Source organism: Notolepis coatsorum, assembly GCF_963971535.1.
Source record: "Notolepis coatsorum genome assembly, chromosome: 1".
Taxonomy (NCBI): domain Eukaryota; kingdom Metazoa; phylum Chordata; class Actinopteri; order Aulopiformes; family Paralepididae; genus Notolepis; species Notolepis coatsorum.
The window spans coordinates 71,686,622-71,710,170 of NC_140165.1; the positions used below are offsets into that span (position 1 = coordinate 71,686,622).

General features: G+C 44.4%; 1 protein-coding gene across 1 annotated transcript in view; it reads left to right on the forward strand.

The window, feature by feature from the left end:
- The first annotated feature begins 6,713 nt into the window (after positions 1-6,713).
- The window catches only part of slc37a3 (solute carrier family 37 member 3), a 128,947-nt gene continuing 112,111 nt past the window's right edge, over positions 6,714-23,549 (forward strand). Inside the window, exons 1-2 of the mRNA XM_084317643.1 lie at positions 6,714-6,997; positions 15,865-15,982. Of these exons, the coding sequence (XP_084173769.1) occupies positions 6,921-6,997; positions 15,865-15,982 (195 nt within the window). The 5' untranslated portion in view covers positions 6,714-6,920. The remainder of the gene's footprint in view (positions 6,998-15,864; positions 15,983-23,549) is intronic.

Genomic DNA, 23,549 nt, shown 5'->3' on the forward strand with positions numbered 1-23,549 from the left:
ATTTAAAACATTCCCCTGCAGGATGTGAACAGTGTCACATTTAAAACATTCCCTGCAGGATGTTAAGTGTCACATTTAAAACATTCCCCTGCAGGATGTGAACAGTGTCACCTTTAAAACATTCCCCTGCAGGATGTGAACAGTGTCACATTTAAAACATTCCCCTGCAGGATGTGAACAGTGTCACCTTTAAAACATTCCTCTGCAGGATGTGAACAGTGTCACATTTAAAACATTCCCCTGCAGGTAGGGCTGGGCGATATGACGATATTATATAAATATCGGGTACAGTTCATTAACGATACACTTTTTAAACGTATCGTGGATATCGTGATGTTTTGCCCAAGAGGCTTGTGTCGCGTCAATCTGGTCCACACGTTGACACTTTTGAACAGCGCTGCCCCACACACACACTACTGCATCAAAAGTTACTACTTATGATAACAAAGGCATTCGTTTTGTGGCATTAACGTTATATAGTTATACTTTCAATAACATCAGCGTATTTACATAGCAACGTCCGAGGTCGACCTAGATATAGCAAGCATTAGTCGTTCATATCTCAGCCCGTGCTGACTCAGTTGTGCCCATTCTGCGGTCTGTTAATAAAGTTTTCAATCAGACAGATGTATGGAAAGGCTTTTATTATAACATCCGTTGCAGTAAAATCATTATGCCTCCAGTCGTTTAGTCATTCTGCGGAGCTAAAAGCTAAACGTCGGCCGCGGCGAGCTACCGCTGCCATTGTTGTTGTCATTGAGCTCTCCAATGGCGGAAGTAAAAAATGAATACGCGCTTGCCGATTGGTGCTAAGAACAGCAGGGCGGGTGCTAGCGGTGTGACGTAATTGGCAGACGCGACTGTCAATCAAAATGATTCTGTTTGCGGTCTGAATGAATGAAAACGTTAATAACAGATTGCAGCATGGGTACAATACAGTACAGCTCAATACAACAACAGTCAACAGTGGACTGGAGGATGCAGACCAGAGAAAGACTTTCGTCTTGTTTACATCAGGGTCCCCCATTTTCAATTCATCATATTTCATATCTAAATCATATAATATCTCATTGCTAAATATATGCAATATATAATCTAATAATCCAATAATCTAAATCTAATATATAAAAATGCTAAATGCATGGGTATTTTATTTTGTCTTTAATGTTAGCTTGCAAACTCAAATACTGTCTTGGTAAGCCTCATAATGAATTGTTTGGGGAAAAAAAGAAAAACGTGATGCGTATCGTGTATCGCCGAAAGGTCAGAAAATATCGTGATATCATATTTAGGCCATATCGCCCAGCCCTACCTGCAGGCAGGGCTCGAGACTAACGATGTCCCGTCGTCCCGGGGACGATCAAATATTGATTTGGGACGAACAGAAATCATTGCCGGGACACAAACGGGACGAAGATGATTTTTTTTTTCACAGGAAATGTTAAACATTTAAAACATTCCCCTGCAGGATGTGAACAGTGTCACATTTAAAACATTCCCCTGCAGGATGTGAACAGTGTCACATTTAAAACATTCCTCTGCAGGATGTGAACAGTGTCACATTTAAAACATTCCCCTGGATGTGAACAGTGTCACATTTAAAACATTCCCCTGCAGGATGTGAACAGTGTCACCTTTAAAACATTCCCCTGCAGGATGTGAACAGTGTCGCATTTAAAACATTACCCTGCAGGATGTGAAGTGTCACCTTTAAAACAATCCCCTGCAGGATGTGAACAGTGTCACCTTTAAAACATTCCCCTGGATGTGAACAGGGTCACATTTAAAACATTCCCCTGTAGGATGTGAACAGGGTCACCTTTAAAACATTCTCCTGCAGGATGTGAACAGGGTCACCTTTAAAACATTCCCCTGGATGTGAACAGTGTCACATTTAAAACATTCCCCTGCAGGATGTGAACAGTGCCACCTTTAAAACATTCCCCTGCAGGATGTGAACAGTGTCACATTTAAAACATCCCCCTGCAGGATGTGAACAGTGTCACCTTTAAAACATTCCCCTGCAGGATGTGAACAGTGTCACATTTAAAACATTCCCCTGGATGTGAACAGTGTCACATTTAAAACATTCCCCTGCCGGATGTGAACAGGGTCACATTTAAAACATTCCCCTGCAGGATGTTAGCAGTGTCACATTTAAAACATTCCCCTGCAGGATGTTAACAGTGTCACATTTAAAACATTCCCCTGCAGGATGTGAACAGTGTCACATTTAAAACATTCCCCTGCAGGATGTGAACAGTGTCACATTTAAAACATTCCTCTGCAGGATGTGAACAGTGTCACATTTAAAACATTCCCCTGCAGGATGTGAACAGTGTCACATTTAAAACATTCCCCTGCAGGATGTTAACAGGGTCACCTTTAAAACATTCCCCTGCAGGATGTGAACAGTGTCACATTTAAAACATTCCCCTGCAGGATGTGAACAGTGTCACATTTAAAACATTCCCCTGGATGTGAACAGTGTCACATTTAAAACATTCCCCTGCAGGATGTTAACAGGGTCACCTTTAAAACATTCCCCTGCAGGATGTGAACAGTGTCACATTTAAAACATTCCCCTGCAGGATGTGAACACGGTCACCTTTAAAACATTCCCCTGCAGGATGTGAACAGTGTCACCTTTAAAACATTCCCCTGCAGGATGTGAACAGTGTCGCATTTAAAACATTACCCTGCAGGATGTGAACAGTGTCACCTTTAAAACATTCCCCTGCAGGATGTGAACAGTGTCACCTTTAAAACATTCCCCTGGATGTGAACAGGGTCACATTTAAAACATTCCCCTGCAGGATGTGAACAGGGTCACCGTTAAAACATTCCCCTGGATGTGAACAGTGTCACATTTAAAACATTCCCCTGCAGGATGTGAACAGTGTCACATTTAAAACATTCCCCTGGGTTTGAACAGGGTCACATTTAAAACATTCCCCTGTAGGATGTGAACAGGGTCACCTTTAAAACATTCTCCTGCAGGATGTGAACAGGGTCACCTTTAAAACATTCCCCTGGATGTGAACAGTGTCACATTTAAAACATTCCCCTGCAGGATGTGAACAGGGTCACATTTAAAACATTCCCCTGCAGGATGTGAACAGTGTCACATTTAAAACATTCCCCTGCAGGATGTGAACAGTGTCACATTTAAAACATTCCCCTGCAGGATGTGAACAGTGTCACATTTAAAACATTCCCCTGGATGTGAACAGGGTCACATTTAAAACATTCCCCTGTAGGATGTGAACAGGGTCACCTTTAAAACATTCCCCTGTAGGATGTGAACAGGGTCACCTTTAAAACATTCTCCTGCAGGATGTGAACAGGGTCACCTTTAAAACATTCCCCTGGATGTGAACAGTGTCACATTTAAAACATTCCCCTGCAGGATGTGAACAGGGTCACATTTAAAACATTCCCCTGCAGGATGTGAACAGTGTCACATTTAAAACATTCCCCTGCAGGATGTGAACAGTGTCACATTTAAAACATTCCCCTGCAGGATGTGAACAGTGTCACATTTAAAACATTCCCCTGCAGGATGTTAACAGGGTCACCTTTAAAACATTCCCCTGCAGGATGTGAACAGTGTCACATTTAAAACATTCCCCTGCAGGATGTGAACACGGTGACCTTTAAAACATTCCCCTGGATGTGAACAGTGTCACATTTAAAACATTCCCCTGCAGGATGTGAACAGTGTCACCTTTAAAACATTCCCCTGCAGGATGTGAACAGTGTCGCATTTAAAACATTACCCTGCAGGATGTGAACAGTGTCACCTTTAAAACATTCCCCTGCAGGATGTGAACAGTGTCACCTTTAAAACATTCCCCTGGATGTGAACAGGGTCACATTTAAAACATTCCCCTGCAGGATGTGAACAGGGTCACCGTTAAAACATTCCCCTGGATGTGAACAGTGTCACATTTAAAACATTCCCCTGCAGGATGTTAACAGGGTCACATTTAAAACATTCCCCTGCAGGATGTGAACATGGTCACCTTTAAAACATTCCCCTGGATATGAACAGTGTCACATTTAAAACATTCCCCTGCAGGATGTGAACAGTGTCACATTTAAAACATTCCCCTGCAGGATGTGAACAGTGTTACATTTAAAACATTCCCCTGCAGGATGTGAACAGTGTCACATTTAAAACATTCCCCTGCCGGAGGTAACAGGGTCACATTTAAAACATTCCCCTGCAGGATGTGAACAGGGTCACCTTTAAAACATTCCCCTGCAGGATGTGAACAGGGTCACCTTTAAAAAATTCCCCTGCAGGGTCACCTCTCACAGTTCACGGAGCAGCTCTTGACTTCATACCTGATGGCGCCACAGAGTTTCATCACTCTAGGGTTGGTGTTCTGGGAGAGAGTTGTTCATTCTCGAAGTCAACTTCCTGCCTGTTGTTGCTACGCAACTGCAGCGTGGGGGTAAACTGCCCAGCCTGGTACATTGTGTACGGTTCATTTAGTGCAGAAACGGATCGTTAAAGCGGCAAATTAGTGGCAAACAAGCGGAATTTTCTTCAGTCCTTCACAATGCCAAAGAGCTGCTGTGTTACGCGTTGTACTAATGACAAAAACAGAAATCACATATCGAACCGATAGGAGCTTATCTTATCTAATCTTACGTGGATGTTTGATCGGGTAGTGGCACACGTGGTACCACCACGTAAGATTAGATAAGATAAGCTCCTATCGGTTCGATATGATGTGATTAACGTTAGCTTAGCATGTAGCTACCACGACCACAACAGCAGAGCGAGTTAGCCGAACGTTAGCCGCCAGCCACTTTTTCCTCCGTGATGGTATAAAACTTGCGATTTGGATTTCTGTGTTTGTTTTGTTATTAGTACAAAACGTAACATAGCAGCTTCAATTTGGGTATTCGAGAGATGGCCATGTCTGTGTGTGTTTTGTATGGACATTATGTCAAGTCAATCAGGGGGAGCTTTTTTGAATCATATCTCGCCTTAGAATCACCAGAAAGGCTTTCGAAATAGTGAAATGCCATGTTGGCCTCAATATTTTCAAAACAAATCATATGAAAATGTTATGAAATGAACAAGAATGTGATAAAACATGTAATAAAAACGGACCTCAACGCATGCATTTGATGGTAGAAATCCGTATGGCCCCCCTATACCAAGATGGCGGCGGTCTCGTGACATCAGAGTGTCTTCGAGAATCCTCACTGATGTTTTTCCACTTTGCAAGACAAAGGGAATCCTCTGGCATACGTTTTACCGTAACAAAAAGATAATTTTGAAACGTTTTGATCCTCAGCCCGTCATTATTTAAGAGTCAAGTCAAGAGTTTTAGTTGTCACGGCATACAAGGCATACAGTGAAATGCGAGTGGTCGTGCCCACAGCGATTGTGCAATAATACAAGTAATAAGGAAGCAGTAGCTCCTGCCAGGCCATGGTTTATGGTTATTATATGACAGCGAAGGGGTGTGGTTCTGGTTAGCTGACCACCTAGCTGTGATATAATAACCATATACCACGGCCTGGAGTGAGTTAAATTGCTTTTATAAAACATTAACCAAGTAGTCTGTGGGAAGACACACTTCAATTTAAATATTTGTTTAATATAATGTTCAAAATAGAAATAGGCCCAACTGCACTAACAACATACACACTAACAACATACACACTAACAACATACACACTAACAACATACACACTAACAACACACACACTAACAACATACACACTAACAACATACACACCAACAACATACACACCAACAACATACACACTAACAACATACACACTAACAACATACACACTAACAACATACACACTAACAACATACACACTAACAACACACACACTAACAACATACACACCAACAACATACACACCAACAACATACACACTAACAACATACACACTAACAACATACACACTAACAACATACACACTAACAGCATACACACTAACAACATACACACTAACAACATACACACTAACAACATACACACTAACAACATACACTACACTAACAACATACACACTAACAACACACACACTAACAACATACACACTAACAACATGCACACCAACAACATACACACTAACAACATACACACTAACAACATACACAGTAACAACATACACACTAACAACATACACACTAACAACATACACACTAACAACATACACACCAACAACTAGCTGTTGCTATGCAGCATACACACCAACAACTAGCTGTTGCTATGCAACATACACACCAACAACTAGCTGGCATTCCTTTTTTCTTCACAGGCTACTGCTAGCTAGTGTTATATTGATTTCATTATTGTCTATTTATTTACATGAATTTGTATGTTGCCATTTATTGTGCACCCACTGAGGCGGCGTGTTCCTTTAATCTGCCTAGTATTGTTTGCCTAGTGACTAGTCCTACAGGACATCCCAAAACCTAATGTCCATTTAAAAATTTTCCAGGTCAATCGGTTCTGTGACCCGGGTGGCGTAGTGGATGAAGTTAGCTGAGGCCCCTCCCTGTCCCTCTGAGGCCCCTCCCTGTTAGCTGAGGCCCCGGGTCCCTCTGAGGCCCCTCCCTGTTAGCTGAGGCCCCTCCCTGTCCCTCTGAGGCCCCTCCCTGTTAGCTGAGGCCCCGGGTCCCTCTGAGGCCCCTCCCTGTTAGCTGAGGCCCCTCCCTGTCCCTCTGAGGCCGCTCCCTGTTAGCTGAGGCCCCTCCCTGTCCCTCTGAGGCCCCTCCCTGTTAGCTGAGGCCCCTCCCTGTCCCTCTCCTGAAGACCCCCATCATCAGCGCCCTGCCCCTCCCTGTTGGCTGAGGCCCCTCCCTGTCCCTCTGAGGCCCCTTCCTGTTAGCTGAGGCCCCTCCCTGCCCCTCCTGTTCCTCCCTCCCTCCAGCCGTGATGCCGCCCTCGTGCTCCGGCTGCCTGTCACAGTACACTCACCATCACCTGGTGGCCTTCCTGCTGACCTTCTTCAGGTAAAGTAAGACCACACCCCCTTTTAGAGACCACACCCCCTTTTAGAGACACAGACACCATGCTGGAGGAGTTATGTAAGGGATAATGTATAGCTACGAGGTCATTGTCGCAAAATAATTGACCGACACTGCGTTCTGGAACGCAGTGAAGGTCAATTATTTTGCGACAATGACCGAGTAGCTAAACATTATCCATAGTAAAGTTTTCATTCATTCATTCATACTTTGCGTGGCAATACTGTATCGATACATGGACGCCAAGTATCGATATTTAATTATTCATAAAAAAATATAAGGAAGTTGCATTGTTCATTTCAATACCTGTAATAGTACAGTAGTCCACGCACACGCACACGTGTGCATTCAGTTAAGTCGGAATATGACTGTAATACAAACAGTTCAGTTTGTCAGGTACATGCAACACAGATTACAGTGTCTGCTTGAGAAAATACCATGTTCTGCAATAAAGATGATTGAAGTGAGATGAACAGACTGAACTTTATTTTATTAGATAAAACATGTTGACAAAGTTTTACTTTGCAGTTGAAAAAAGGTAATAAATTAAATTTGATCCAAATATTCCCCCCCCCCCCCCCCCCCGCAATACTCAGCGTATCGCGATATATTTAGTCTACGGTAATCAATATGCCCACTCGCTCGCTGTGTGCATTCTGCTAACATGATCTGCTTATAAAGCAAATAAAGTCTGGTCTATAAAGTCTGGTCTATAAAGTCTGGTCTATAAAGTCTGGTCTATAAAGTCTGCTCTATAAAGTCTGGTCTATAAAGTCTGGTCTATAAAGTCTGGTCTATAAAGCCTGGTCTATAAAGCCTGGTCTATAAAGTCTGGTCTATAAAGTCTCTATAAAGTCTGGTCTATAAAGTCTCTATAAAGTCTGGTCTATAAAGTCTGGTCTATAAAGTCTGCTCTATAAAGTCTGCTCTATAAAGTCTGGTCTATAAAGTCTGGTCTATAAAGTCTGGTCTATAAAGTCTGCTCTATAAAGTCTGGTCTATAAAGTCTGGTCTATAAAGTCTCTATAAAGTCTTGTCTATAAAGTCTGGTCTATAAAGTCTGGTCTATAAAGTCTGGTCTATAAAGTCTGGTCTATAAAGTCTGGTCTATAAAGTCTCTATAAAGTCTGGTCTATAAAGTCTGGTCTATAAAGTCTATAAAGTCTGGTCTATAAAGTCTGGTCTATAAAGTCTGGTCTATAAAGTCTCTATAAAGTCTGGTCTATAAAGTCTGGTCTATAAAGTCTCTATAAAGTCTTGTCTATAAAGTCTCTATAAAGTCTGGTCTATAAAGTCTGGTCTATAAAGTCTGGTCTATAAAGTCTGGCTCTATAAAGTCTGGTCTATAAAGTCTGGTCTATAAAGTCTCTATAAAGTATGGTCTATAAAGCCTGGTCTATAAAGCCTGGTCTATAAAGTCTGGTCTATAAAGTCTGGTCTATAAAGTCTATAAAGTCTGGTCTATAAAGTCTGGTCTATAAAGTCTGGTCTATAAAGTCTCTATAAAGTCTGGTCTATAAAGTCTGGTCTATAAAGTCTGGTCTATAAAGCCTGGTCTATAAAGTCTCTATAAAGTCTGGTCTATAAAGTCTGGTCTATAAAGTCTGGCTCTATAAAGTCTGGTCTATAAAGTCTGGTCTATAAAGTCTGGTCTATAAAGTCTGGTCTATAAAGTCTGGTCTATAAAGTCTGCTCTATAAAGTCTGCTCTATAAAGTCTGCTCTATAAAGTCTGGTCTATAAAGTCTGGTCTATAAAGTCTGCTCTATAAAGTCTGGTCTATAAAGTCTGGTCTATAAAGTCTGGTCTATAAAGTCTGGTCTATAAAGTCTCTATAAAGTCTGGTCTATAAAGTCTCTATAAAGTCTGGTCTATAAAGTCTGGTCTATAAAGTCTCTATAAAGTCTATAAAGTCTGGTCTATAAAGTCTGGTCTATAAAGTCTCTATAAAGTCTGGTCTATAAAGTCTCTATAAAGTCTCTATAAAGTCTGGTCTATAAAGTCTGGTCTATAAAGTCTGGTCTATAAAGTCTGGTCTATAAAGTCTGGCTCTATAAAGTCTGCTCTATAAAGTCTGGTCTATAAAGTCTATAAAGTCTGGTCTATAAAGTCTGGTCTATAAAGTCTCTATAAAGTCTGGTCTATAAAGTCTGGTCTATAAAGTCTCTATAAAGTCTGGTCTATAAAGTCTCTATAAAGTCTGGTCTATAAAGTCTGGTCTATAAAGTCTGGTCTATAAAGTCTATAAAGTCTGGTCTATAAAGTCTGGTCTATAAAGTCTGGTCTTGGTCTATAAAGTCTGGTCTATAAAGTCTCTATAAAGTCTGGTCTATAAAGTCTGATCTATAAAGTCTGGTCTATAAAGTCTCTATAAAGTCTGGTCTATAAAGCCTGCTCTATAAAGTCTGGTCTATAAAGTCTGGTCTATAAAGTCTGGTCTATAAAGTCTGGTCTATAAAGTCTGGCTCTATAAAGTCTGGTCTATAAAGTCTGGTCCATAAAGTCTGGTCTATAAAGTCTGGTCTATAAAGTCTGGTCTATAAAGTCTGGTCTATAAAGCCTGGTCTATAAAGTCTGGTCTATAAAGTCTGGTCTATAAAGTCTCTATAAAGTCTGGTCTATAAAGTCTATAAAGTCTGGTCTATAAAGTCTATAAAGTCTGGTCTATAAAGTCTGGTTTATAAAGTCTCTATAAAGTCTGGTCTATAAAGTCTGGTCTATAAAGTCTGGTCTATAAAGTCTCTATAAAGTCTGGTCTATAAAGTCTGGTCTATAAAGTCTGCTCTATAAAGTCTGGTCTATAAAGTCTGGTCTATAAAGTCTGGTCTATAAAGTCTGGCTCTATAAAGTCTGGTCTATAAAGTCTGGTCCATAAAGTCTGGTCTATAAAGTCTGGTCTATAAAGTCTGGTCTATAAAGCCTGGTCTATAAAGTCTGGTCTATAAAGTCTGGTCTATAAAGTCTGGTCTATAAAGTCTATAAAGTCTGGTCTATAAAGTCTGGTCTATAAAGTCTATAAAGTCTGGTCTATAAAGTCTGGTCTATAAAGTCTCTATAAAGTCTGGTCTATAAAGTCTGGTCTATAAAGTCTGGTCTATAAAGTCTCTATAAAGTCTGGTCTATAAAGTGGTCTATAAAGTCTGCTCTATAAAGTCTGGTCTATAAAGTCTCTATAAAGTCTGGTCTATAAAGTCTGGTCTATAAAGTCTGCTCTATAAAGTCTGCTCTATAAAGTCTGCTCTATAAAGTCTGCTCTATAAAGTCTGCTCTATAAAGTCTGGTCTATAAAGTCTATAAAGTTTGGTCTATAAAGTCTGCTCTATAAAGTCTCTATAAAGTCTGGTCTATAAAGTCTCTATAAAGTCTGGTCTATAAAGTCTGGTCTATAAAGTCTATAAAGTCTCTATAAAGTCTGGTCTATAAAGTCTCTATAAAGTCTATAAAGTCTGGTCTATAAAGTCTCTATAAAGTCTGGTCTATAAAGTCTGGTCTATAAAGTGTCTATAAAGTCTATAAAGTCTGGTCTATAAAGTCTCTATAAAGTCTGGTCTATAAAGTCTCTATAAAGTCTGGTCTATAAAGTCTGGTCTATAAAGTCTATAAAGTCTGGTCTATAAAGTCTGGTCTATAAAGTCTCTATAAAGTCTGGTCTATAAAGTCTGGTCTATAAAGTCTGGTCTATAAAGTCTCTATAAAGTCTGGTCTATAAAGTCTGCTCTATAAAGTCTGGTCTATAAAGTCTGGTCTATAAAGTCTGGTCTATAAAGTCTGGTCTATAAAGTCTGGCTCTATAAAGTCTGGTCTATAAAGTCTGGTCTATAAAGCCTGGTCTATAAAGTCTGGTCTATAACGTCTGGTCTATAAAGTCTGGTCTATAAAGTCTGGTCTATAAAGTCTGGTCTATAAAGTCTCTATAAAGTCTGGTCTATAAAGTCTGCTCTATAAAGTCTGGTCTATAAAGTCTGGTCTATAAAGTCTGGTCTATAAAGTCTGGCTCTATAAAGTCTGGTCTATAAAGTCTGGTCTATAAAGTCTGGTCTATAAAGTCTGGCTCTATAAAGTCTGGTCTATAAAGTCTGGTCTATAAAGTCTGGTCTATAAAGTCTGGTCTATAAAGTCTCTATAAAGTCTGGTCTATAAAGTGGTCTATAACGTCTGCTCTATAAAGTCTGGTCTATAAAGTCTCTATAAAGTCTGGTCTATAAAGTCTGGTCTATAAAGTGCTCTATAAAGTCTGCTCTATAAAGTCTCTATAAAGTCTGGTCTATAAAGTCTATAAAGTCTGGTCTATAAAGTCTGGTCTATAAAGTCTCTATAAAGTCTGGTCTATAAAGTCTCTATAAAGTCTGGTCTATAAAGTCTGGTCTATAAAGTCTATAAAGTCTCTATAAAGTCTGGTCTATAAAGTCTCTATAAAGTCTATAAAGTCTGGTCTATAAAGTCTGGTCTATAAAGTCTGGTCTATAAAGTCTGGTCTATAAAGTGTCTATAAAGTCTGGTCTATAAAGTCTCTATAAAGTCTGCTCTATAAAGTCTGGTCTATAAAGTCTCTATAAAGTCTTGTCTATAAAGTCTGGTCTATAAAGTCTGGTCTATAAAGTCTGGTCTATAAAGTCTGGTCTATAAAGTCTGGTCTATAAAGTCTCTATAAAGTCTGGTCTATAAAGTCTGGTCTATAAAGTCTATAAAGTCTGGTCTATAAAGTCTGGTCTATAAAGTCTGGTCTATAAAGTCTCTATAAAGTCTGGTCTATAAAGTCTGGTCTATAAAGTCTCTATAAAGTCTCGTCTATAAAGTCTCTATAAAGTCTGGTCTATAAAGTCTGGTCTATAAAGTCTGGTCTATAAAGTCTGGCTCTATAAAGTCTGGTCTATAAAGTCTGGTCTATAAAGTCTCTATAAAGTATGGTCTATAAAGCCTGGTCTATAAAGTCTGGTCTATAAAGTCTGGTCTATAAAGTCTATAAAGTCTGGTCTATAAAGTCTGGTCTATAAAGTCTGGTCTATAAAGTCTCTATAAAGTCTGGTCTATAAAGTCTGGTCTATAAAGTCTGGTCTATAAAGCCTGGTCTATAAAGTCTCTATAAAGTCTGGTCTATAAAGTCTGGTCTATAAAGTCTGGCTCTATAAAGTCTGGTCTATAAAGTCTGGTCTATAAAGTCTCTATAAAGTCTGGTCTATAAAGTCTGGTCTATAAAGTCTGCTCTATAAAGTCTGCTCTATAAAGTCTGCTCTATAAAGTCTGGTCTATAAAGTCTGGTCTATAAAGTCTGCTCTATAAAGTCTGGTCTATAAAGTCTGGTCTATAAAGTCTCTATAAAGTCTGGTCTATAAAGTCTGGTCTATAAAGTCTCTATAAAGTCTGGTCTATAAAGTCTCTATAAAGTCTGGTCTATAAAGTCTGGTCTATAAAGTCTCTATAAAGTCTATAAAGTCTGGTCTATAAAGTCTGGTCTATAAAGTCTGGTCTATAAAGTCTCTATAAAGTCTGGTCTATAAAGTCTCTATAAAGTCTCTATAAAGTCTGGTCTATAAAGTCTGGTCTATAAAGTCTGGTCTATAAAGTCTGCTCTATAAAGTCTGGTCTATAAAGTCTGGCTCTATAAAGTCTGCTCTATAAAGTCTGGTCTATAAAGTCTATAAAGTCTGGTCTATAAAGTCTGGTCTATAAAGTCTCTATAAAGTCTGGTCTATAAAGTCTGGTCTATAAAGTCTGGTCTATAAAGTCTCTATAAAGTCTGGTCTATAAAGTCTGGTCTATAAAGTCTGGTCTATAAAGTCTATAAAGTCTGGTCTATAAAGTCTGGTCTATAAAGTCTGGTCTTGGTCTATAAAGTCTGGTCTATAAAGTCTGGTCTATAAAGTCTCTATAAAGTCTGGTCTATAAAGTCTGATCTATAAAGTCTGGTCTATAAAGTCTCTATAAAGTCTGGTCTATAAAGCCTGCTCTATAAAGTCTGGTCTATAAAGTCTGGTCTATAAAGTCTGGTCTATAAAGTCTGGTCTATAAAGTCTGGCTCTATAAAGTCTGGTCTATAAAGTCTGGTCCATAAAGTCTGGTCTATAAAGTCTGGTCTATAACGTCTGGTCTATAAAGTCTGGTCTATAAAGCCTGGTCTATAAAGTCTGGTCTATAAAGTCTGGTCTATAAAGTCTCTATAAAGTCTGGTCTATAAAGTCTATAAAGTCTGGTCTATAAAGTCTATAAAGTCTGGTCTATAAAGTCTGGTTTATAAAGTCTCTATAAAGTCTGGTCTATAAAGTCTGGTCTATAAAGTCTGGTCTATAAAGTCTCTATAAAGTCTGGTCTATAAAGTCTGGTCTATAAAGTCTGCTCTATAAAGTCTGGTCTATAAAGTCTGGTCTATAAAGTCTGGTCTATAAAGTCTGGCTCTATAAAGTCTGGTCTATAAAGTCTGGTCCATAAAGTCTGGTCTATAAAGTCTGGTCTATAAAGTCTGGTCTATAAAGCCTGGTCTATAAAGTCTGGTCTATAAAGTCTGGTCTATAAAGTCTGGTCTATAAAGTCTATAAAGTCTGGTCTATAAAGTCTGGTCTATAAAGTCTATAAAGTCTGGTCTATAAAGTCTGGTCTATAAAGTCTCTATAAAGTCTGGTCTATAAAGTCTGGTCTATAAAGTCTGGTCTATAAAGTCTCTATAAAGTCTGGTCTATAAAGTGGTCTATAAAGTCTGCTCTATAAAGTCTGGTCTATAAAGTCTCTATAAAGTCTGGTCTATAAAGTCTGGTCTATAAAGTCTGCTCTATAAAGTCTGCTCTATAAAGTCTGCTCTATAAAGTCTGCTCTATAAAGTCTGCTCTATAAAGTCTGGTCTATAAAGTCTATAAAGTTTGGTCTATAAAGTCTGGTCTATAAAGTCTCTATAAAGTCTGGTCTATAAAGTCTCTATAAAGTCTGGTCTATAAAGTCTGGTCTATAAAGTCTATAAAGTCTCTATAAAGTCTGGTCTATAAAGTCTCTATAAAGTCTATAAAGTCTGGTCTATAAAGTCTCTATAAAGTCTGGTCTATAAAGTCTGGTCTATAAAGTGTCTATAAAGTCTAAAGTCTGGTCTATAAAGTCTCTATAAAGTCTGGTCTATAAAGTCTCTATAAAGTCTGGTCTATAAAGTCTGGTCTATAAAGTCTATAAAGTCTGGTCTATAAAGTCTGGTCTATAAAGTCTCTATAAAGTCTGGTCTATAAAGTCTGGTCTATAAAGTCTGGTCTATAAAGTCTCTATAAAGTCTGGTCTATAAAGTCTGCTCTATAAAGTCTGGTCTATAAAGTCTGGTCTATAAAGTCTGGTCTATAAAGTCTGGTCTATAAAGTCTGGCTCTATAAAGTCTGGTCTATAAAGTCTGGTCCATAAAGTCTGGTCTATAAAGTCTGGTCTATAAAGCCTGGTCTATAAAGACTGGTCTATAACGTCTGGTCTATAAAGTCTGGTCTATAAAGTCTCTATAAAGTCTGGTCTATAAAGTCTGGTCTATAAAGTCTGGTCTATAAAGTCTCTATAAAGTCTGGTCTATAAAGTCTGCTCTATAAAGTCTGGTCTATAAAGTCTGGTCTATAAAGTCTGGTCTATAAAGTCTGGCTCTATAAAGTCTGGTCTATAAAGTCTGGTCTATAAAGTCTGGTCTATAAAGTCTGGCTCTATAAAGTCTGGTCTATAAAGTCTGGTCTATAAAGTCTGGTCTATAAAGTCTGGTCTATAAAGTCTCTATAAAGTCTGGTCTATAAAGTGGTCTATAACGTCTGCTCTATAAAGTCTGGTCTATAAAGTCTCTATAAAGTCTGGTCTATAAAGTGCTCTATAAAGTCTGCTCTATAAAGTCTCTATAAAGTCTGGTCTATAAAGTCTATAAAGTCTGGTCTATAAAGTCTGGTCTATAAAGTCTCTATAAAGTCTGGTCTATAAAGTCTCTATAAAGTCTGGTCTATAAAGTCTGGTCTATAAAGTCTATAAAGTCTCTATAAAGTCTGGTCTATAAAGTCTCTATAAAGTCTATAAAGTCTGGTCTATAAAGTCTCTATAAAGTCTGGTCTATAAAGTCTGGTCTATAAAGTCTGGTCTATAAAGTGTCTATAAAGTCTGGTCTATAAAGTCTCTATAAAGTCTGGTCTATAAAGTCTGGTCTAAAGTCTCTATAAAGTCTGGCTCTATAAAGTCTGGTCTATAAAGTCTGGTCTATAAAGTCTGGTCTATAAAGTCTGGTCTATAAAGTCTCTATAAAGTCTTTATAAAGTCTGGTCTATAAAGTCTGGTCTATAAAGTCTCTATAAAGTCTGGTCTATAAAGTCTCTATAAAGTCTGGTCTATAAAGTCTGGTCTATAAAGTCTCTATAAAGTCTGGTCTATAAAGTCTGGTCTATAAAGTCTGGTTTATAAAGTCTGGTCTATAAAGTCTGGTCTATAAAGTCTGGTCTATAAAGTGGTCTATAAAGTCTCTATAAAGTCTGGTCTATAAAGTCTGGTCTATAAAGTCTCTATAAAGTCTGGTCTATAAAGTCTGGTCTATAAAGTCTCTATAAAGTCTGGTCTATAAAGTCTGGTCTATAAAGTCTCTATAAAGTCTGGTCTATAAAGTCTGGTCTATAAAGTCTGGTTTATAAAGTCTGGTCTATAAAGTCTGGTCTATAAAGTCTGGTCTATAAAGTGGTCTATAAAGTCTCTATAAAGTCTGGTCTATAAAGTCTGGTCTATAAAGTCTCTATAAAGTCTGGTCTATAAAGTCTCGTCTATAAAGTCTGGTCTATAAAGTCTGGTCTATAAAGTCTGGCTCTATAAAGTCTGGTCTATAAAGTCTCTATAAAGTCTGCTGGTTTAATTCCTGTCCCCATTTGTCTCCAGCTATGTCCTGCTGCACGCGTCCAGGAAGACCTTCAGTAACGTGAAGGTCAGCATCTCTGCTCAGTGGACTCCATCCCTGCAGAACAACAACAGCGCCGCTGCCTTCGCACCCGGAACGGTACTCACTCACTCACTCACTCACTCACTCACTCACTCACTCACTCACTCACTCACCCACCCACCCACTCACTCACTCACTCACTCACTCACTCACTCACTCACTCACTCACGCACTCACTCACTCACTCACTCACTCACTCACTCACTCACTCACTCACTCACTCACTCACTCACTCACTCACTCACTCATTCACTCATTCACTCACTCACGCACGCACGCACTCACTCACTCACGCACGCACGCACTCACTCACTCACTCATGCACGCACTCACACACTCACACACTCACGCACTCACTCATACACTCACTCACTCACTCACTCACTCACTCACTCACTCACTCACTCACCCACCCACCCACTCACTCACTCACTCACTCACTCACTCACTCACTCACTCACTCACTCACTCACTCACTCACTCACTCACTCACTCACTCACTCACTCACCCACCCACGCACGCACTCACTCACTCACTCACTCACTCACTCACTCACTCACTCACTCACTCACGCACGCACGCACGCACGCACTCACGCACTCACTCACTCACTCACTCACTCACTCACTCACTCACTCACTCACCCACCCACTCACTCACTCACTCACTCACTCACTCACTCACTCACTCACTCACTCACTCACTCACTCACTCACTCACGCACTCTGTCATAATCACAGCACGGGCCTACTTCACTCCCCCTCCTTTTCCCCTCACGTCCTCCACACGCTCCTCTTCATCCCCCTCTCTATCCACTGCGCACTCCTCATCATCCTCTCTTTCTTCAGTCACCCCTTCCTTCACCCTCATTCACCCAGCTGTATTCCATCCCCCTAATTCACACACGGGCAAGCACCCCACTCTCCCCAGCTGCACCCTATCCTCCCCTGATGAGGGGACTATATCTACACCTCGACGCTGACCAGAAGCGGTCGTGGTATTAATTACCACTGCCCAGGACCGCCGTCCCTGTCTGGACGTCACCTGTTCCCGAAGAGGAACACCTGTTCTCCCGCTGCCACCCAGCAGCTCCAGCGTCCCTGTCTGGACGTCACCTGTTCCCGAAGAGGAACACCTGTTCTCCCGCTGCCACCCAGCAGCTCCAGCGTCCCTGTCTGGACGTCACCTGTTCCCGAAGAGGAACCCCTATTCACCCGCTGCCACCCAGCAGCTCCCCCGACAAGCACCAGGGCCGCTTGCTCACTCACTGCCGCCGTGGCAGCCACAGGACAGAACATTAACCCTGTTCTATTTCCCCCCAATTCCTGTGTTGCTCAATTTCCATTAAACACCCTTGAAACCGCTCCTTTCTCTTCTCGTGTATTCAGCAATTGGGCTGTGCTCCAGACTCCAGTTCTCACAGTATACCACGACGACGATGACAGCACCAGCTGTACACGAGACCGAGGAATGGAAGAAGTTTCAGAAGCAGTCTGTGAGTATCATTAACGGCCAGACCGCCCGGGTAGACCAACTCGCCCACTCCTTAGACGCCGTCACGGCACAGCTGGCCGCTCTCGCCCTCGACTCCGTTGAGCGAGAAAAACAGTATCTACTTGTCGAGGCACACTTGGCACAGCAGGGCTCATCAGCCGCTACCCCCGCTGCACCAAGCCCCCCGCATAGGGAACCCCCTGTCCCCGCACCAGAACGTTATGACGGAAGCGTCTCCAAATGCCGTGCGTTTTTATTCCAGTGCTCGTTAGTGTTCGAACAACAACCCCACACGTTTCACAGCGATAGGTCTAAAGTGGCTTACCTGTCGGCGCTGCTCACAGGCGCGGCGTTGAGATGGGCCACCGCTCTCCAATTCAACAATTGCTTCCTCTGCAATTCGTACTCACAATACGTCGACGACATGCGTAAGGTGTTTGACCACCCTCCAGATGACTCAGAGGGGGCCTCCGGCTTGTTTTCTATCCGCCAGGGAAGCCGCAGCGTAAGCGAATACGCTATCGATTTCCACATCCTCGCCGCCGGCTCCGACTGGGGGGACACACCGTTGCGAGGCGCCTTTCGCCAGGGCTTGAACGACGCTATTAAAGACGAGCTTGTGTCCAAAGAAAGACCCACCTCCCTGGGCGAATTAATCCATTTGGCCAGGGAACTGGACCTGCGTCTTCGGGAACGTCGTCGAGAGAAAGCTAGCACCACTCGTCCGCCTGTACCCGGTCCGTCTCGTTGCGCTGCCCGCGCCGAAAAAAATAGGTCCTCCGAGCCCATGGATCTCGACCGCTCACGTCTCCCTCCCAGCGAACGCCGACACAGGCTCGCTACTGGAGCATGCCTGTACTGCGGCCAAACGGGTCACTCGGTTGCCTCTTGCTCGCTTCGCCCAAAAACGACGGGGCTCGACAGTAGCGCTGGGCGTCTGTTCGAGTTTAGATATCGCTCCCAGCTCTGGCCCAAACATGCTATTCCGCGCCACGCTGTGTCTGAATAACCAAACACTCCCGTTATCTGCCCTGGTTGACTCAGGGGCCAACGAGAACCTCATAGACGCCGGAGTAGTCTCCCGTTACAACATCGCTACTGACGCCCTGCCGATACCCCGTGACGCCCGGGGGTTAAACGGGAAACTACTCACGCGGATTACTCGCCACACCGTACCCCTTCGCCTTCTGCTATCCGGGAATCACAGCGAGAGTATTCGGTTTCACGTTACCAACTCTCCCCACAATCCCATTGTCCTTGGCATGCCTTGGCTCAAGTTACACAATCCCGTTATCAATTGGCCTACCGGCCTGGTGACCAGCTGGAGCGCCCACTGTCACGTTGCTTGTCTACAGTCGGCTCGGCCGCCACTAGAGGGCGCCGGTTCGTACCCCCCCAAAGAGAACATAGATCTGTCTGCTATTCCGCCGGCCTACCACGATTTGAAGGCAGTTTTCAGCAAACAACAGGCTCTCTCCCTGCCTCCCCATCGCCAATACGACTGCGCCATTGATTTACTCCCCGGGGCGCCACTCCCCGCTAGTCGCCTGTTCAACCTCTCGCGCCCAGAGAGAGAATCAATGGAGAAGTACGTTCACGAATCCCTGGCCTCGGGCATAATCACCCCCTCTTCTTCTCCTGTCGGCGCAGGATTCTTCTTCGTTTCCAAGAAGGATCGTTCCCTTCGCCCCTGTATCGATTACCGGGGTCTCAACAACATCACGGTAAAGAACAAATACCCCCTACCTTTAATCGACTCTGCTTTTGAGCCCCTGCAAGGTGCCACCATCTTCACAAAACTGGACCTCAGGAACGCCTACCACCTTGTCCACATGCGGGAAGGAGACGAGTGGAAGACGGCCTTCAAGACACCACTCGGCCACTTCGAGTACAAGGTAATGCCTTTCGGTCTGACCAACGCCCCTGCTGTCTTCCAGGCCCTCGTCAATGACGTTCTCCGTGACGTACTCCACCGCTCCGTATTCGTCTACCTAGATGACATCCTGATCTTCTCCCGCTCCATGGAGGAGCATGTCCAGCACGTCCGCCGGGTCCTCCAGCGTCTTCTAGAGAACAAGCTGTTTGTCAAGGCGGAGAAGTGTGAGTTCCACGTCTCCTCCATCGGCTTCCTTGGCTACATCATAGAGGGCGGCAAGATCCGTGCGGACCCCGAGAAGATCAGAGCGGTGTCCGACTGGCCCCGTCCCACCAACGTTAAACAGCTCCAACGCTTCCTGGGATTCGCCAACTTTTATCGGCGCTTCATCAGGGACCACAGCCTGGTCGCGGCGCCTCTCACCCAACTCACCTCGCCTTCGGTGCCCTTCGTCTGGTCCGACGCAGTGGACTCCGCCTTCGCCGAGCTGCGCCGGCGCTTCACCACCGCTCCCATCCTCGCCCAGCCGGACACGTCCCGCCAGTTCGTGGTGGAGGTGGACGCCTCCTGCACTGGAGTAGGGGCGGTTCTTTCCCAGCGCTCCGCCACCGACCAGAAGCTGCACCCCTGCGCCTTTTTCTCACGCCGCCTAACCCCAGCCGAGGTCAACTACGACATCGGGAACCTGGAGCTCCTGGCGGTCAAGCTAGCCCTGGAGGAATGGAGGCACTGGCTGGAGGGATCGGAGGTCCCCTTCCTGGTTTGGACGGACCACAAGAACCTCGCCTACGTCTCGACGGCCAAGCGCCTGAACTCTCGCCAGGCTCGCTGGGCGCTGTTCTTCGCTAGGTTTAACTTCACCCTGACCTACCGGCCTGGTTCCATGAACACCAAGCCAGACGCCCTCTCCCGGCAGTTCATCCCTGAGGAGGGGTCCACACACCCCGACACCATCCTTTCCACCTCCTGTCTGGTGGCCACCGCCACCTGGGAGATCCAGTCCGTCGTCAGGGAGGCACAGCGTGCCCAGCCGGACCCAGGTAACGGTCCACCTAACCGGCTTTTTGTCCCTGACCTCGTCCGCTCCCAGGTGCTCGAGTGGGTTCACGCTTCCCGGTTCGCGTGCCACCCGGGGATCGACCGGACACTATCTCTGCTGAAGAGGCACTTCTGGTGGGTCACCATGAGAGAGGACACCCGCGCTTTCGTCCTGGCGTGCACCGTGTGTGCTCGTGCGAAGGCCTCCCACCGACCGCCCGCCGGACTCCTTCGTCCGCTCCCAGTCCCCGGTCGGCCATGGTCGCACGTCGCCCTGGACTTCGTCACCGGCCTTCCCCTCTCACACGGTAACACTGCCATCCTCACCATTGTTGACCGTTTCTCAAAGGCTGTGCACTTCGTTGCTCTCCCCAAACTCCCCTCTGCTGCAGAGACTGCTGACCTGATGGTACTCCACGTCTTCCGGCTCCATGGGATCCCGGCTGACATCGTCTCCGACAGAGGCCCTCAGTTCATATCCCAGGTCTGGAGGGCTTTCTGTCGGGCTCTGGGGGCCACGGTCAGCTTCTCCTCCGGGTTCCACCCTCAGACCAACGGCCAGTCGGAGCGGGCCAACCAGGACCTGGGATCCACACTCCGCTGCGTGACAGCCCGGGACCCCTCCGGCTGGAGCGCCTTCCTGCCATGGGTGGAATACGCCCACAATTCCCTCTCTTCGGCGGCCACAGGTCAGTCCCCCTTTGAGTCATCTTTGGGCTACCAACCCCCGCTGTTCCCTGCCCAGGAAGAGGAGATCGCCGTACCGTCGGTGCAGGACCATCTCCGTCGCTGCAGGACGATCTGGGAGGAGACGAGGGCTGCGCTGCTCCGGACTGCGGACCAGAACCGGCGCTTCGCCGACCGCCACCGGACCCCGGCTCCCGCCTATGTACCAGGTCAGATGGTATGGCTCTCATCTCGGGACCTGCCTCTCAAATCCGTCTCACGAAAGCTAACCCCCCGTTTCGTGGGGCCCTACAAGATCCTGTCCCTCATTAATCCCTCTGTTGTCAAGCTCCAGCTCCCCCCCCCATATGCGCATTCACCCTTCCTTCCATGTCTCCCAGCTCAAACCGGTGTTCTCCAGTCCCCTGTCTCCCCCTGCTCCAGAGCCCCCTCCTCCGCTGGTGATAGACGACCACCCGGCCTACGTGGTCCGGGAGTTGCTGGTGGTGCGGCGACGCGGCCGCGGCTTCCAGTACCTGGTCGACTGGGAGGGCTACGGCCCGGAGGAGCGGAGCTGGATCTCCCGACCAATGATCCTGGACCCAACTCTCGTCCAGGATTTTCATCGGGCTCACCCTGACAAGCCTGGGCCGCCGGGAGGCGCCCTGTCGAGGGGGGGGTCCTGTCATAATCACAGCACGGGCCTACTTCACTCCCCCTCCTTTTCCCCTCACGTCCTCCACACGCTCCTCTTCATAACCCTCTCTATCCACTGCGCACTCCTCATCATCCTCTCTTTCTTCAGTCACCCCTTCCTTCACCCTCATTCACCCAGCTGTATTCCATCCCCCTAATTCACACACGGGCAAGCACCCCACTCTCCCCAGCTGCACCCTATCCTCCCCTGATGAGGGGACTATATCTACACCTCGACGCTGACCAGAAGCGGTCGTGGTATTAATTACCACTGCCCAGGACCGCCGTCCCTGTCTGGACGTCACCTGTTCCCGAAGAGGAACACCTGTTCTCCCGCTGCCACCCAGCAGCTCCAGCGTCCCTGTCTGGACGTCACCTGTTCCCGAAGAGGAACACCTGTTCTCCCGCTGCCACCCAGCAGCTCCAGCGTCCCTGTCTGGACGTCACCTGTTCCCGAAGAGGAACCCCTATTCACCCGCTGCCACCCAGCAGCTCCCCCGACAAGCACCAGGACCGCTTGCTCGCTCACTGCCGCCGTGGCAGCCACAGGACAGAACATTAACCCTGTTCTATTTCCCCCCCCCAATTCCTGTGTTGCTCAATTTCCATTAAACACCCTTGAAACCGCTCCTTTCTCTTTTCGTGTATTCAGCAATTGGGCTGTGCTCCAGACTCCAGTTCTCACACACTCACTCACGCACGCACGCACTCACTCACTCACACACTCACTCACTCACCTACTCACTCACTCACTCACACACTCACTCACTCACTCACTCACTCACTCACTCACTCACTCACTCACTCACTCACTCACTCACTCACTCACTCACTCACTCACTCACTCACTCACTCACTCACGCACTCACACACTCACTCATTCACTCACCCACTCACTCACTCACTCACTCACTCACTCACTCACTCACTCACTCACTCACTCACTCACTCACTCATAAACAATATACCAGGGCCCTCATTTATCAATGGTGCGTACGCACAGATATGTGCGTAACCCGTGCGTACGATCATTTCTAGTAATATCTTGTTACGTGGATCCAGACAAACACTTGAGTGCATTGGGATCGCTTTCGAAACGCAATAATCAATATGATCAATATTGCGTCATACAAACGGGAAATGGATCTAGCAGATCGACGTCAAATAATTGGAATATTTTTCCTCCAGTCTCATCGGCGAACGATAAGAGGAATATAATGTTATTTTCAGCCCGATTGTTTATTCATTTCACGGCAATCCATCTTATCAACATATCAACCTATACTAAATAAAGCCGTTACTGACGATCAAGGAATTATAAATGACACCCCCCCCCTTTCCTTCACGCATGATGAAGCATAATGTATACCGATCATATACATTTGAATTTTTTAATATAGCGTGCATAGGAAAGAAACGCCAATCGATAATCTATCATATGCGTCAGGGCCTATAACTCGCGTTTTAGGAATTCCTGCAGAAAACCTTAAAAACATACTTATATTCTTGCTTGACGGTATTAACACAACAATGTATGAAAAAATATAACGTTCCCACATCCGGAACGATAGATACCCGATGTTGAATGGGCCATAGTAATGCAGATATAGCTATAATATTTAAAAAGTTATAGCCCTGCAAAGAAGGTAAACATCTCCATAGGGTTACAGCGCTGGCAGAGTGGGCATAAGGATAGGCATACAGCGTGGCAATCAAAGTGTTAACAGGTTAATAGAATACATGCTAGGTTACGTTAATAACCATTTATTCAGTTCTATTTCATACTGGTTTCCGCTCAGCGTCATTCTGCACTAACCTCACTTCGTGCACAGCACTGAATAAAAAACTCCACA